Genomic DNA, 15759 nt, shown 5'->3' with positions numbered 1-15759 from the left:
AATAATCTTTCTAATGTAACCAAGAAGGCGTGTTTCCGGAAGACGTGGCTAGTGCTACAGTGGCAGCTGTTGTAATAGTACTTTAACTTGTATTTTAGTACAGTACAATTAACAGTGTCAACTTGTAAATTTTACAAGCTGTTGATTCATTGACAAAATGATCTCTCTAACGGACTCACAGAGTAAGGCGATTTCTATTTTATCTAACGGCTGTTTCTGCTGGCCAACTTGTTCCAGCTCTCTAGCTAACGTTAGCAAGCTAGCCTCTCTCAGCTACATTACTAGCTAAATTAAGCTAGGCTATTATTTTACGTGAGGAAACCAGCTAGAAACAGCTAGCTAGCTAAATAGTATGTTTTGCTAGATAGAGTGACCATTGACAGCTAACGTTAGCTAGCGAATTAATGACATTAATTCTGAGCCAGATGGCTGGCAATGGAGCGAGGACGTACATTGAAACCACAGGAGGTTGGTGGCACCTAATTGGGGAGAACAGGCTCGTGGAATGGTATGTTGGATGCCATCCATTCGCTCCGTTCCGGGCATTATAATGAGCCGTCCTCCCCCCAGCAGCCTCCGGTGATTTGAAACGTATTAACGTTAGTGTGCTTGGATACTTGAAATAATGTGATTCCTTTTTCTTGCAGAGATCGGAATGGGACTTACAGGCTTCGGTGTGTTTTTCCTCTTCTTTGGAATGATCCTGTTTTTTGACAAAGCCCTCCTTGCAATAGGAAATGTGAGTGATTTCATCATCACCATCCACAGTTCATATTCAGGATGTTTGCCTACCTTCTGCAGCTACATACATGAGGCTTATGTTTTGCTATATTTATTGGATGTTGGTGTGATCTGCAATTCCATTATCTCTGAGTGACACTGAAGAAACACACAGCTGCAGTCAGAGCTCCTTGCTTGAGGGTTAACAGTTCACCCTCTATCAGTGTGTGCCTCTCTCTCTCTCTCTCTCAACAATCACCACCTTTATAGAGTAGTAATTGTGAAGTACTCTGTCATTGTCAACAAACATTGACATTGTCTGTTCCCTGTCCCTTCTATCTGTCTCTTCAGATCTTGTTTGTGGCTGGCCTGTCGTTTGTGATCGGTCTGGAGAGGACGTTCCGCTTCTTCTTCCAGAAACACAAGATGAAGGCCACCAGCTTCTTCCTGGGTGGAGTGTTGATCGTTCTTATAGGCTGGCCCATTGTGGGAGTTGTCCTGGAGGTCTATGGCTTCTTCCTTTTATTCAGGTGGGGACAGTACAGTACAGGCACCAGGCTCAGTTTGTTAAGCTTATCTTTAGAATAAGATCTAGTCTGGAGGGAATCAAGCCAAACTTTGTTTTGTCCTGTCAACTGTGTCTCGCCCCCACCCCCTGTTAAGTGCAGCCCCCATTTAATGCAAGGGCTTGCTGCGTGTAAAGAGCCGTAGTCCATCATCATGTGCTTGCTGTTATCAACTAACTCTCTTTCTCTGCCCCCCCTCTCTGTCTTTCTCTTTATCTTCTCCAGGGGTTTCTTCCCAGTGGCAGTAGGCTTCATCAGAAGGATACCCATCCTGGGCTCCCTGCTAAACCTCCCATTCATCAGTGGGGTGAGTACAGTGATGTTGGGTTAATTCTGGTCGCCGGTCGTGGCGAAAAAGTAACGCTCCTATAGTTTCTATGTATTTTCCCGGTGGGTAAACTGTGTTTACTTGCGTTTACCCTCCACTACACCACTGGGTGAGTAAGAGTATGGGAACAGGAGCTACAATGCAGTGGGTGCTGTGTGGGCTGAGGTGGTTACACTAAAGACAACACAGGGTCCACTTTGTTTCTGACAGTGGTTGTGGAAGGCTGTAGTGTCTCATACAGTGTCACTCAATCTTCTCATATAAGAGCGCGCGTGTGTGTATGTTCTGAGGTGTATGTTTGTGGAGTCACTTGTTTTGAGGAGAATGTGTCTCTCTCTTTAAAGCCTTCGTAATTAACTCTTGAGGACAATCCGCAGTCTTGGTCAGTCACTGCAGATTTTCCCTTGCATGTGAGCATGATCCACATCTGTTTATAATGTATGTTATATTGTAATGTTGCCTTATGCCTGACCAGAGTAGGGAACCATTGGCATTGGAAGTAATTTATACTAGGGCAACAGCGTTTATCCTTCACACTGTTTTGTATAGTCTACTCAGTCACGTCAAGCAAACATTTCATTTCCCGTGTACAACTATGCACTAAACGTTTTAGTGAAGCTTGTATATGTATGCACACATGACTGTAAGTCGCTTTGGATAAAAGCGTCTGCTAAATGGCATATATTATTATTATATCTATTTTCCTCTACTTTGCAAAGGGGACGTTAGACCGTTGACTTATATTTGTTTATTTTCTCTCTCTCTTTCAGTTTGTGGACAAAGTGGGAGAGAGCAACACCATGGTATAACAGTGACCTTTTGTTTATGAAGAAAATAAATCTCTATTATATTTATGATACAGTAGTTCTCATAAAGCCACTTAACCCCCATTGGTCAATTGCTTACTTCCAACAGTTAGCTAGGTCATTTTCATGAGACTTTGTATATGAAGACCTCTTCCCATTTTAAAGGGAAAACTGTCTGCTTTTTTTGTATCTTGATTCTGCAGTTTTAAGGTCCGTACCATTCAAGGGTACCAGTCCTGGTTGCTACGGGCGACAGTTACTAATTAATCTGGAGTTGGTTACGATGGCTACCCCAGAATGTTTTACATGTCGTTGTTGAATGCTGCTCTCCTCTACTGGAGAACTCCCCACGAGGAGGAGAGTCCCTCTAATGGACTGAAGAGAAGCATTTTGGCTCTCTTACTCTACTATTGAATGTACAGACAAACTCACCATGTCATCGCCTCTGAAGATAGTCTCTGGACAATCTCAGAAGAGGTGTGGAGGAGGAGAGCTAGTCCTATTATTACAATGTAGATGTGGCCAGGGGGTTTTCCTAACGCTGTGCTGTCTTGCCAAAAATGAACTAGGGGTTAGCAAGATGGCACAAACAGATCTTAGACCATGTTAGGGTTTCCTGACAATATGACCAGGGAAAGCTCGAAGCCATAGTTATAGGTGGTTTCCTGGTCAGGTATTGGAAAGACTCCTGGTCTTACTTTTGGTGCCTGTGCTTTCTGGACTACAACTTGAGTCCTGTGGAAGAAAATAGGTTTACTTTCCTTTTCTCTCACGCCTGTTATGAGTACCAGATCTGGCAGTTGCATATTTTCCCCTTATTTTTCTGTAATTTCTGTGTATGACTGGATGAGAACTTCTGTAGATTTTGTTTAGATTTTTTTAAAGAGCAACATTTGAGTTGGAATTGTATCAATCTAAACTATAGGAATGGAGGAACTGAATGGAATGGTTACATGTGAAATGACAATGGTTTGACAATGTTTTGTCTGACACTTTTGTAATTACACTTTTAAAAGAACTTGCCTTGTGCCGTTGTGTGTCATTCATTGTGCTTTGATTGTGACAAATTACAAATATATTGAACAAAAACATAAATGCAACATCTTAAGTGTTGGTCCCATGTTTCATGTGCTGAAATAAAAGATCCCAGAAATGTTCCATACGAGCACAAATCTTAATTCTCTCAAATTATGTGCACACATTTGTTTACATCCCTGTTAGTCAAGATTTATAATTTGCCAAGATAATCCACCCACCTGACAGATGTCGCATATCAAGAAACTAATTAAACAGCATGATCATTACAAAGGTGCACCTTGTGCTGGGGACAATAAAATACCACTTTAAAATGTGCAGTTTTGTCACACAACACAATGTCACAGATGTCTCAAGTTTTGATGGAGTGTGCAATTGGTATGCTGACTGCGGGAATGTCCACCAGAGCTGTTGCCAGATAATTGAATTTCCCTACCATAAGCCGCCTCCAAAGTCGTTTTAATGAATTTGGCAGTACGTCCAACTGGCCTCACAACCGCAGACCAACCCAAACTCTACTCCGACCACGCCAGCCTAGGACCTCCCTGTCCGGCTTCTTCACCTGCGGGATCGTCTGAGACCAGCCACCCGAACAGCTGATGAAACTGAGTATTTCTGTCTACAATAAAGCCCTTTTGTGGGGAAAAACTCATTCTGATTGACTGGGGCTGGCTCCCCAGTGGGTGGGCCTGGCACCCAAGTGGCTGGACCGTTTCCCACCCATGGCCAGTCATGTGAAATCCATAGATTAGGGCCTTTATTTATTTCAATTGTCTGATTTCCTTATATGACTTGTAACTCAGTAAAATTGTTGCATTTTGCGTTAATATTTTTGTTCTGAAACCCCTTGACTTTTTTCACATTTTGTTACGCTACAGTCTAATTCTAAAATGTATAAAATAGTTTTTTTCCCTCATCAATCTACACAATGGCACATGCCAAACAAGGCACTTGTATACACTATGGTAATAGCCTCACAGGGTCAAAAACATGACATCACTACTCACATGAATGGGCTTTTGTATTTAACCTTTACTTAACTTGCCAAGTCCGTTATGAACAAATTCTTACACCGGCAAACCTGGACGACAGTGGGCCAATTCTGCACCACCCTATGGGACTCCCAATCATGGCCTGGATTCAAACCAGAGTGTCTGTTGTGATACCTCTACCATTGAGATGCAGTGCCTTAGGCCACAGCGCCACTCGGGACCCACATTATAATGGCTGGCCTATTTATCCCAACATTTATCCACATAAATTGTAAGATTGTAGAGCTTTTATTTGAACTGTTTTATTTAACTATCACAGCTCCAGATGGTCCTACTATCATTTTGTTCATTTTTAATGTATGAATACCTTTTGGAAGAATGTATTTTTTGTCTCAATACACATTTCACTGTAGGCATATGCTAGGCCTACTGCTAAACTTCTCTGCAATTGTTTAGTTTTAGTTGTGGATTGTTTACCAGCATTAGGCTAGATATAATAATTGATGGTAATGTCAATGAGAATCCCAGGGAACCCATCACCTCCAGCTTCCCTGAGTCTATCCCAATCAAACACTCCTACATTCATTGGGAGACTGTCAGCTGTTCATTCATAAAAACGACCAGGCATCTATCCATGAACCGCTTCACTGCACAAGAAGTAAACATATCAATATTTCCAAAGCAATTACTTTCATTTTTTACAACAGTAAGAATACTGATAGTGTCTCAGCATTTTGCATGAAATGGCTTCTTTAATTTTGATCAAATATGACCTTAAACAGTGGCTTTAGAAAATAGTCACACCCCTTGACTTTTTCCAAAAGTTGTGTTACAGCCTGAATTTAAAAGTTATTAAATTTAGATGTTTGTTTGTCACTGGACTACATACAATACCCCATAATGTCAAAGTGGAATTACAGTACCAGTCAAGTTAGGACACTTCACTACTGACATAGTGTCTTTAATTATGCCTATTTACATTAATGAGCCATTCGGGACAGGCACTACAAAGTCATCCCATTTCCTTAGCTCGGGTCTTTATCCAGCATAGCTACAGAGATGGAGAGAGAGAGGAACAGAACAAACAAACAAACAAACACGCTCATCCATAACATTGATAAGTATAATAAATATTGCTTATATTAAATATGACCACATGTCTGATTATTTCTTTATCCCATAACTGGTTGCTGAAGTAAGTGTGAAATGTATGTACTAAGATAGAGAAGTTAACTTGTGTGTCGACCCACATTGTTAACTTATCTGATAATGGGGCAGGGAGGAGTGATGAATGTGTGCGTGCGTTAAAGTACCAAATGCTGCCCGCGGCCAGTGATGGACTTCTTCGTCACAATGGCTATCTTCTTCTGTATACCACCCCTACCTTGTCACAACACAACTGATTGGCTCAAACACATTAAGAAGGAAAGCAATTCCACAAATGATCTTTTAACAAGGGACACCTGTTAATTTAAATGCATTCCAGGTGACTACTTCATGAAGCTGGTTGAGAGAATGCCAAGCATGTGCAAAGCTGTCATCAAGGCAAAGGGTGGCTACTTTAAAGAATCTCAAATATAAAATATATTATGATTTGTTTAACACGTTTTTGGTTACTACATGATTCCATATGTGTTATTTCATAGGTTTGATGTCTTCACTATTATTCTACAATGTAGAAAATAGTAAAAATATAGAAAAACCCTTCAATGAGTAGGTGTGTCCAAACTTTTGACTGGTGCTGTATATTTTTTGACATTTTTACAAATAAAATGTTAAAAAGCTGAAATGTTTTGAGTCAATAAGTATTCAACCTCTTCGTTATAGCAAGCCTAAATAAGTTCAGGAGTAAAAATGTGTCTAACAAGTCACATATTAAGTTGCATGGACTCACTCTGTTTGCAATAATAGATTTTGTACATTATTTTTGAATGAGTACCTCATCATCAATGAGTACCTCATTGTACTCTGTACAATTCATTATCTGTAAGGTCCCTCAGTCGAGCAGTAAATTTAAAACACAGATTCAACCACAAAGACCTGGAAGGTTTCTCTAAGAAGGGCACCTATTGGTAGATGGCATTTCTTTTCTCATAAAAGCAGACATTGAATATCCCTTTGAGCATGGTGAAGTTATTCATTACACTTTGAATGGTGTATCAATATACCCAATCACTACAAAGATTAAGGTGTCCTTCCTAACTCACTGAGTACCACTATTCATATTTTCAAGCACGGTGGTGGCTGAATGTTATGGATATGCTTGTCATCGGCAAGGACTAGGGATTTTTTTAGGACAAAAATATATGTAATAGAGCTAAGCACCAGCAAAATCCTAGAGGAAAACCTGGTTCAGTCTGCTTTCCAACGGACACTGTGAGACAAATTCACCTTTCAGCAGGAAAATAACCTAAAACACAAGGCCAAATATACACTGGAGTTGCTTACCAATGTCCATCTAATGTTCCTACAGTTTTGACTTAAATCGTCTTGAAAATATTTGGCAAGACTTGAAAATGGCTGTCTAACAAAGATCAACAACCAACTTGACAGAGCTTGAAGAATTTAGATGTTAACATGCAAATATTGTACAATCAAGGTATTGAAAGCTTTTAGAGAACCAGAAAGACACAGCTGTAATTACTAACACGTATTGACACGGTGGGTCGAATAATTACGTAATGAAGATATACTGTATTACTGTTTAATTTTTCATGACTTTTTAACAAACTTTTGAATTTGTTTAAACTTTGCCATTACAGGGTATTTTGTGTAGATCATTAACAAATAATGACAATTAAACCCATTGTAAACCCACCTTTGTAACACAATAAATGTGTAAAAATTCAAGGGGTGTGAATACTTTGAAGGCACTGTAGATCTATGATTGCCTTTGGCAGGTAATTGTATACATAAAATGTGTATTGTGTACATTAAAATGTGAGTAATTGATTTGATTGGTTCCTCTCTGCATTCCCTCTCTGCGCTTGGAGTCCACCTCTCTTTCATCAAATTGACATGACCTATTGCTGTTGACATCCATAACGCGTTGCGCTGTGGGCTACGAGGTCTCCCTCACCAGTCCAATATAAATACAGGGGTAACATTTGCCAAGGCACACAACTTCTGCCCTTTTCCACTTGAAACGGATCTCTACTGGCATTACAGGGATCTAATATCCTCCGTCGCAATGAAGGTAAGTTGCCTGTTGAGGTACATTTTGATCTTTTGCGTTTTTTAATGAATGGAGATGAGCATGGCACATGCAAATGATTACCTTGTCATTCATTTTGAACGCATATTTGTTTTACATTGTCTGCTTGTTCATATAGCATAACTCTACTTTTGACGGTTTCAGGGTGTGAGGACTATTACAGCTTATGCACTTGCTATTTTACTTCTGGTAACGCTCGTCTCCCATTCGTGGAGTGCACCGAAGGGCAGTTTCCAGAGGAGAAATTGGTCACCTCAGGCAATGCTGTACCTCAAGGGCACCCGTATGTCTTCTACCTATATTAGCCTAATCATACTTTGCATTCCTTTGACATACCTTTCAAATGTGTTTCTGCATTTATGTCCTCCACACAGAATAATTGGAGATAATATGCATTTATAAGCTGTTTTTGTGGCTATAATAATCTTTAATGTAAAGGGATTAACATAATTTAAATCTGAAGTTGTCCTATTATTTCCTAATTATGTATGTTTATTTATGAATGCAACTCAAATATATTGTATTTCATAACTGTGTGACTGTGTATGTTATTACAGAGGGACGGCGGTTTATCAGCGAGGACAGGAAAGAGGGAGACGTATATGACACATTACATTTAGGTAAATACAATACACTTGTATTTGGCAACATGCACATATTCTTACTTTGTATGGCTCTGCTCCTGTATGGCTCTGTAAAGTAGTACACTGTATGGGGAATAGGGTGATGTGAGATTTTACCATCATCTTTTACCTGTCATTACTCTGTATGGCATCCTCTTTTTAGAGACTCGGAGTCAAAACACAGAGAAACTCAGTGTGAACCAGGCAGCCACAGTCCTGCTCAATTTCCTGCAGCAAGCCAAGGAGGATGGTGAGTTGGGTCATATTGCAGCCTACGGTAATGGTTAAGGACACATCCAAGCTAGCCAGGAAGCGCACCTCAATAAGCGCTAATTCAGGCGTCGGATTCCCCTAACTACATCCAAGCTATAGGTTTGAAATTGTCATAAAGTTAATTGCACTTATCTTTTTTCGTTTCAGGAGAAGAAAATCCTGAACAGCTGTACTTTCAAGACTTGCCGGCATGGAAAAGAGAGTACTTCTGATTCATTTTATAATGTATTTATTATTGTTGACAACATCCTAATCTATTGCATCTGTTGATCTCTTGTTGTTGGATGTAGACTATTTAATGCGAAGTGAGAAAAACACTGGACTCTTAATTAAGTACGGCTACACTGAAAATGTTTGAATGTATTATTTCAAGAAAATGTTTAATAAAATTATTTTGAATTCATAGCAACACTTGTCTAAGGGTATCTGATCATAGAAGTAATGTAGAGAGTAATGTAGAGAGAGAGACCTCTCAATGCAATTCCTGATATATAATTATTGATTCAACGATTCATGTCTCATTTCCTATGGGCGTGAGGGGACTTGATCATCAAAATAATAGCTATTTTCTCTTAGAAAATATGCAAAGGTGGTATGTGTAACAGCTGTTTAAGGCTCAGTGTCCCTTCAAGGACCAGGGTAGTCATCCCAGGCTAGTAGAGAGATCTCTCGGTTGGCAGTCTCTCCTGGGTGTATCTTCTTGCCCTCGGGGGTGAAACCCACAGTGAAGGGGGCTTTGATGTTCTACCTGTCCCGCTCTGCCAACTCATCTTCATCATATGGCTCTTCATCATCATCCTCCTCATCACTGTGGTGGGGGTTAGAGTGCACTGACGCCGAGGGGGAGGGGGGCACAGAGAGAGAGAGAGAAAGAGAGAGAGACACATTATTCATGTCTCTGGACAAACCACAGCGCAACTGCACCTGTACAATACATACAACATACAAACCATGAACACGTGAGCAGAGAGAGAAGGAAACAGGGAGAGGTTGTTTTACTCAAGAAGGAACCTTCTCCGCTGTGCAATGCGGTTTCCGAGCCGGTCACGTGTGCACCTCAGCCACGCTCAAGGTACTAAACGATATCATAACCGCCATCGATAAAAGACAGTACTGTGCAGCCGTCTTCATCGACCTGGCCAAGGCTTTCGACTCTGTCAATCACCATATTCTTATTGACAGACTCAGTAGCCTGGCCTGGTTCACCAACTACTTTGCAGACAAAATTCAGTGTGTCAAATCGGAGGGCATGTTGTCCGGTCATCTGGCAGTCTCTATGGAGGTACCACAGGGTTCAATTCTCGGGCCGACTCTTTTCTCTTGTATATATCAATGATGTCGCTCTTGCTGCGGGCGATTCCCTGATCCACCTCTACGCAGACGACACCATTCTGTATACTTCTAGCCCTTCCTTGGACACTATGCTATCTAACCTCCAAACGAGCTTCAATGCCATACAACACTCCTTCCGTGGCCTCCAACTGCTCTTAAACGCTAGTAAAACCAAATGCATGCTTTTCAACCGTTCGCTGCCTGCACCTGCACGCCCGACTAGCATCACCACCCTGGATGGTTCCGACCTAGAATATGTGGACATCTATAAGTACCTAGGTGTCTGGCTAAACTGCTCACTCTCCTTCCAGACTCATATCAAACATCTCCAATCCAAAATCAAATCTAGAGTTGGCTTTCTATTTCGCAACAAAGCCTCCTTCACTCACGACGCCAAAATTACCCTCGTAAAACTGACTATCCTACCGATCCTCAACTTCGGCAATGTCATCTACAAAATAACTTCCAATACTCTACTCAGCAAACTGGATGCAGTTTATCACCATGCCATCCGTTTTGTTACTAACGCACCTTATACCACCCACCACTACGACCTGTATGCTCTAGTCGGCTGGCCCTCGCTACATGTTTGCCGCCAGACCCACTGGCTCCAGGTCATCTACAAGTATATGCTAGGTAAAGCTCCGCCTTATCTCAGTTCACTGATCACGATGGCAACACATACCCGTAGCACGCGCTCCAGCAGGTGTATCTCACTGATCATCCCTAAAGCCAAAACCTCATTTGGCCGCCTTTCCTTCCAGTTCTCTGCTGCCAGTGACTCGAACGAATTGCAAAAATCTCTGAAGTTGAAGACTTTTTATCTCCCTCACCAACTCTAAAGATCTGCTATCTGAGCAGCTAACTGATTGCTGCAGCTGTACATAGTCCATCGGTATATAGCCCACCCAATTTACCTACCTCATCCCCATACTGTTTTTATTTTATTTACTTTTCTGCTCTCACACCAGTATCTCTACCTGCACATGTTCATCTGATCATTTATCACTCCAGTGTTTATCTGCTAAATTCTAATTATTCGCTCCTATGACCTATTTATTGCCTACCTCCTCATGCCTTTTGCACACAATGTATATAGATTCTTTCTTTTTTTCTACTGTTATTGACTTGTTTATTGTTTATTGTTCACTCCATGTGTAACTCTGTGTTGTTGTCTGTTCACACTGCTATGCTTTATCTTGGCCAGGTCGCAGTTGCAAATGAGAACTTGTTCTCAACTAGCCTACCTGGTTAAATAAAGGTGAAATAAATCAAATAAAATACTAATTTAAATGTAAAAAAGGAAGTGCTCAGAAAACAGTAGTAACAGATTGGACAAATACCAAAGGATGTCTTGTCATTTACTAAACTGCCGGTCCACTATGTAGATTCCTGAGAGGAGCGGGACAGGTACGGACCAGTGAGACGCAGGAATAATGTATTCCATTCTATTATAAACAGAGTATTTATTCTGTTCTAAACTGCTGACTTGAAGTAGGGGCTATAAAAAGAGAGTCACTCTGTTCTTCTGGGTTTTCGGGGAACTCCCCAAATATATCAGAGCTCTTCCATAAGAGGTCAATCAAACTATGCACTGATTTGGTTATGAAACTGAAGAGGTGTGTACGCATGTACTGTACATACCGCATGCTGTGGTGTCTGACACATGTTCCTCCAAAAAGCAGCCGAAGCCAGACAGGTTGGTGGTCACACTGGGTATCTCCCATCACAGTACACTCAGCTGGGGAACAATAACAACGACAACATAATAGTGCACCCACACATCACACACATGAAGGAATACACAAAAACAGAGACATAAACATTAGCCAGAGAAAACCAAAGTGATGGAGTTTATGTTTGCAGGCTGTGTAAGTGTGACAGGTCACCTGGTGTGTATCCCCAGGGCTCGTAGTAAGAAGGGAAGACCCCCAGGTGACAACCTCGTACAAACTCCCCATTGTCCATAGGAAGCAGGGGACTGGTGCGGGACAGGATCTCTGGGTGTAACACTATCTGATAGTATCGGGAAACATGTCTGTTAGTACCATTTAGAATAAAATATAGATCAGCACTACACTGTCTATACTGTATGCTCCAAGGGTCCTCTATAGCTCAATTAGTAGAGCATGGCGCTGGCAACACTAGGATAGTGGGTTTGATTTCCAGGACCAAACATATGTCAAATCTATGCACGCATGACTGTAAGTAACTAAGGATAAAAGTGTCTGCTAAATGGCATATACTGTATACTCTAATGCAGGGGTTCCCAAACTTTTTGGTTCGTGACCTACCAATTGAACAATCTTTTGAGCCGTAACCTACCATAAGTGTTGTGCGGTGAAAAGACATACATAGACCAAAGAATAACATATTCTCGTGGCAGCGGAGAGGAAATTTCAAAGCTGATCTCTTGCAATTCCACACATCCTGCCATGGAGCTGAAAGAAAATGTTGCAGTTTTAAAGACAGTTTCCTGAAATTCTATACAATTTGCCATGAATAATGGTTTGTTCTTATGCTCAAACATTATAACAAAGTCAATGGGGGCCTAATTGTCTAGCTTTTATTTAGTTGATTGTAAATTCTCAACAATTATAAGTTATTTTAGAAAAATGTGTAAGTCCATTGTCTTTTCCACATACTTTCTATTTGATTTTAGTCCTTTAAGTTTACAATGAAAGCGTTTTTCCATACCAATGTCATCCCGACCAACAGTTTGGGAACCACCGCTCTAATGGGGGAAAAACACTTTGATAGTACATTACATAAAAGCAACAGGTATTACTTATCATAAGCACGCATGATACTTTATGATACTTTCTATATTGTCAATGTCTCGGCTGCCAGACCTTCTCCAGACAATTCTTCAACTGGTTTAACGCAATAAACGAGGCAAAACATTATCATAAACAAACACGGACATCGAACGAACATCCTGCAGACCTTGACTCGGTCATTGCGAGCGCTGAAGAGGCCGATGCGTCCCACGTTGGGACAGGATGGGGTCAGAGGTGTCATCCCGCACGCTGTGAGTGGTCACTGGAGGAAGGGTGTGTCTCTGCAGAGAGAGAGAGAGACAGAAAGATTACAGCGTGTGTGTGTGTGTGTGTGTGTGTGTGTGTGTGTGTGTGTGTGTGTGTGTGTGTGTGTGTGTGTGTGTGTGTGTGTGTGTGTGTGTGTGTGTGTGTGTGTGTGTGTGTGTGTGTGTGTGTGTGTGTGTGTGTGTGTGTGTGTGTGTGTGTGTGTGTGTGTGTGTGTGTGTCACAGTGCTGTGACTGCGTCATCAGTGTGCACGTGCCTTGAGCAGTAAACACGGCGCGTATATCAACATCTATAAGTCACTGATCCATGACTAATAACCTTTACGGGTAGACATCAGGAATATGGATCTGAAGAAGAATATCTATCCATTGGCCTAATGGTATTTAATGATTCTCTTCTCTTGGGATTACCCTCAAAAGAAACACAAGCCTTTCTCCCAGAAGATATTAACTTGCTTGTAAAAGAGTTGCTGAACAGACAGTAATGCGAAAAACATGTCACAAGTGAACAGGCTGCTACATCGCACGTCAGCTCTGAGGCGTAAGAACTTAGCAGAAATGCAAAGCCGTTTGTCACCCTAACCACTGTGTGAATGCAGCAAAAGTGCAGACAGACAAGTCATTCTGCGCTGGTCCATCTCAGGGCCAACGGAAACGGCAACGGCCACCATCTGTCCACCAATCAAACACCTGTGTCATCCTTTTAACGCCTGAACACGTGTGACATGAATAAATCTATGTGACAACGCCATTGTTATTGGCACTTTGCTATTAAACACTGCAACACCATCCAATCTATTGGCCCATGGCCTGGTGTTATGGAGGTTCAATGATTCACGCTGGGCTGTATAACTGCAGGGTCCATTCATTCATGGCTTTAGCACCAGGTGTCCCCCAGTCCCATTCTGAATTGATCACCTTACAGGGTCATAGCTCACATTGATCCTATCGGCCCATTCCACCACATCAATGTTTAGTTACTCCATTCAGAAAACAGCAGGGTACAACGTATGGGGATTTTCTGGACGACACATCACTATATTACCTTGTTGTCCAGTTTTCTCTGTCTTTCTACCACTCTGGTTGTCTCACACCCCAACTCTGTTTTATTTGATGTTCATCACACAAATGTCTATACGCCAGTCTTTTAATTATAGTGTAGACCTGACCCAATCTACAATATGGTGACTGTCAGCATTCTCAACAACCTAACACTTAATGGCTTTATTACTGTGTATAATGCACTTCTTAAAACTATTCTATTCTATAACCTTTACCGCAGTATATTTCATACATGAGCTGTCTCTTCAACTCCTACCTGTGTGGCATAGATGGCTCTCTTCATGACGGTGAAGTCGTCTCTGTCCAGGATGGTGTCCAATACAGGGGTGTCTCCTCTGAAGACATCATGAGGTCATCAGCAGGTCAGAAAAGCAACACTCAAGTAATCACATTAGAACCCGCATTGACAAGCCCTTCATTAACACAGAGGCTCGTTCCACACTTTGGTAACGTGGAAGACCCAAAGGTCACACACCATCCCTATGAATTGACCCCCCCCCCCCCATTTGTTTTGTACACTGCTGCTACTAGCTGTTTATTATCTATGCATAGTCACTTCACCCCTACCTACATGTACAAATTACCTCAACTAACCTGTATCCCTTCTCACTGACTGGTACCCCCTGTATATAGACCAGTTAGTGTTATTTTATTGTGTTACTTTTTATTATTTTTGGTAAATATTTTCTTAACTCTTCTTGAACTGCACTGTTGGTTAAGGGCTTGTAAGTAAGCATTTCAGGGTAAGGTCTACACTTGTTGTGTTCTACACTTGTTGTATGTGACAAATAACATTTGATTTGATTTGATTTGAAGTGCAGCCTTAGTTCATTCATAACAAAAGCATCTCCACGTTAAAGTTGTTGGTCTTGGCTGGCATGATGAAGAAAACCACCACTGTGACGTCATTCTTATGCACCTGGGAGAGAAGGAAAAAAGCATAAATGAGATGAAGAATTAAGGATTAAACTGTCATTTTGTTTTGAGAGAGACCAGTAGAAGTGCAGTATGGATTAGAGGCCCATTATTTTGACTATTTTCTACTTTGTAGAATAATAGTGAACATCAAAACTATGAAAGAACACATATGGGATCATGTAGTAACCAAAAAAGTGTTAAACAAATCAAAATATTATTTTATATTTGAGATTCTACAAACTAGCCAGCGTTTGCCTTGATGACAGCTTTGCACACTCTTGGCATTCTCTCAGCCAGCTTCATGAGTTAGTCATCCGGAACGCATTTCAATTAACAGGTGTTAAAAGTTTAAAGTTAATTTGTGGAATTTCTTTCCATCTTTAATGCGTTTGAGCCAATCAGTTGGGTTGTGACAAGGTAGGGTTGGTTTACAGAAGACAGCCCTATTTGCTAAAAGACCAAGTCCATATTATGGCAAGAACAACTCAAATAAGCAAAGAGAAATGACAGTCCATCATTACTTTAAGACATGAAGGTCAGTCAATACGGAAAATGTCAAGAACTTTGAAAGTTTCTTCAAGTGCAGTCGCAAAAACCATCAATCGCTATGATGAAACTGGCTCTCATAAGGACCGCCACAGGAGAGGGAGAGCCAGAGTTACCTCTGCTGCAAAGGATAAGTTCATTAGAGCTGCAACCCAAGTAAATACTTCACAGAGTTCAAGTAACAGACACATGTCAACATCAACTGTTCAGAGGAGACTTGTGAATCAGGACATCATTTTACCTTTATTTAACTAGGCAAGTCAGTTAAGAACAAATTCTTATTTTCAATGACAACCGAGG

General features: G+C 41.1%; 2 protein-coding genes and 1 long non-coding RNA gene across 5 annotated transcripts; 2 read left to right on the top strand and 1 right to left on the bottom strand.

Moving 5' to 3' along the window:
- Window positions 1-8: 8 nt before the first annotated feature.
- LOC124014015 (vesicle transport protein GOT1B-like) lies at window positions 9-3578 on the top strand. Its single transcript, XM_046328652.1, has 5 exons — window positions 9-182; window positions 648-739; window positions 1072-1250; window positions 1512-1593; window positions 2385-3578. The coding sequence occupies exons 1-5, from the start codon at window positions 158-160 to the stop codon at window positions 2421-2423; spliced, it is 417 nt and encodes a 138-aa protein (XP_046184608.1). The 5' UTR covers window positions 9-157; the 3' UTR covers window positions 2424-3578.
- A 3914-nt stretch (window positions 3579-7492) lies between these two features.
- LOC124014272 (spexin prohormone 1-like) lies at window positions 7493-8948 on the top strand. Its single transcript, XM_046329090.1, has 4 exons — window positions 7493-7944; window positions 8219-8281; window positions 8448-8534; window positions 8705-8948. Exons 1-4 carry the CDS (start codon window positions 7923-7925, stop codon window positions 8767-8769), a joined length of 237 nt encoding a protein of 78 aa, XP_046185046.1. The 5' UTR covers window positions 7493-7922; the 3' UTR covers window positions 8770-8948.
- Window positions 8781-14470, bottom strand: LOC124014274. 3 transcript variants are annotated; one of them, XR_006834997.1, is made up of 6 exons: window positions 14252-14470; window positions 12836-12950; window positions 12587-12623; window positions 11779-12330; window positions 11534-11630; window positions 8781-9387 (listed from the first exon to the last, which is right to left on the bottom strand). It is a non-coding gene; the product is annotated as an uncharacterized LOC124014274 (long non-coding RNA). The 3 variants fall into 3 exon arrangements; XR_006834996.1 differs by having other exon boundaries at window positions 12587-12950; XR_006834995.1 differs by having other exon boundaries at window positions 11779-12950.
- Between the last annotated feature and the right edge of the window lie 1289 nt (window positions 14471-15759).

The sequence above is a fragment of the Oncorhynchus gorbuscha genome, linkage group LG25 (assembly GCF_021184085.1).
Source record: "Oncorhynchus gorbuscha isolate QuinsamMale2020 ecotype Even-year linkage group LG25, OgorEven_v1.0, whole genome shotgun sequence".
Classification (NCBI taxonomy): Eukaryota; Metazoa; Chordata; class Actinopteri; order Salmoniformes; family Salmonidae; genus Oncorhynchus; species Oncorhynchus gorbuscha.
The sequence above is the reverse complement of the archived record's forward strand: the minus strand, read 5'-3'. Positions and strand labels throughout refer to the sequence as shown.

What these genes read in the sequence shown, in the direction of transcription:
- LOC124014272 (XM_046329090.1), top strand. Translation starts at nt 7,923, where the DNA reads ATGCTGTACCTCAAGGGCACCC. An exon ending in ATATGACACATTACATTTAG is followed by an intron (nt 8,282 to 8,447) that starts GTAAATACAATA and finishes TCCTCTTTTTAG; the next exon opens with AGACTCGGAGTCAAAACACA. An exon ending in GCAGCAAGCCAAGGAGGATG is followed by an intron (nt 8,535 to 8,704) that starts GTGAGTTGGGTC and finishes TTTTCGTTTCAG; the next exon opens with GAGAAGAAAATCCTGAACAG.
- LOC124014015 (XM_046328652.1), top strand. Translation starts at nt 158, where the DNA reads ATGATCTCTCTAACGGACTCACAGA. An exon ending in CTCTCTAACGGACTCACAGA is followed by an intron (nt 183 to 647) that starts GTAAGGCGATTT and finishes TTTTTCTTGCAG; the next exon opens with AGATCGGAATGGGACTTACA. An exon ending in GGCTTCTTCCTTTTATTCAG is followed by an intron (nt 1,251 to 1,511) that starts GTGGGGACAGTA and finishes TATCTTCTCCAG; the next exon opens with GGGTTTCTTCCCAGTGGCAG.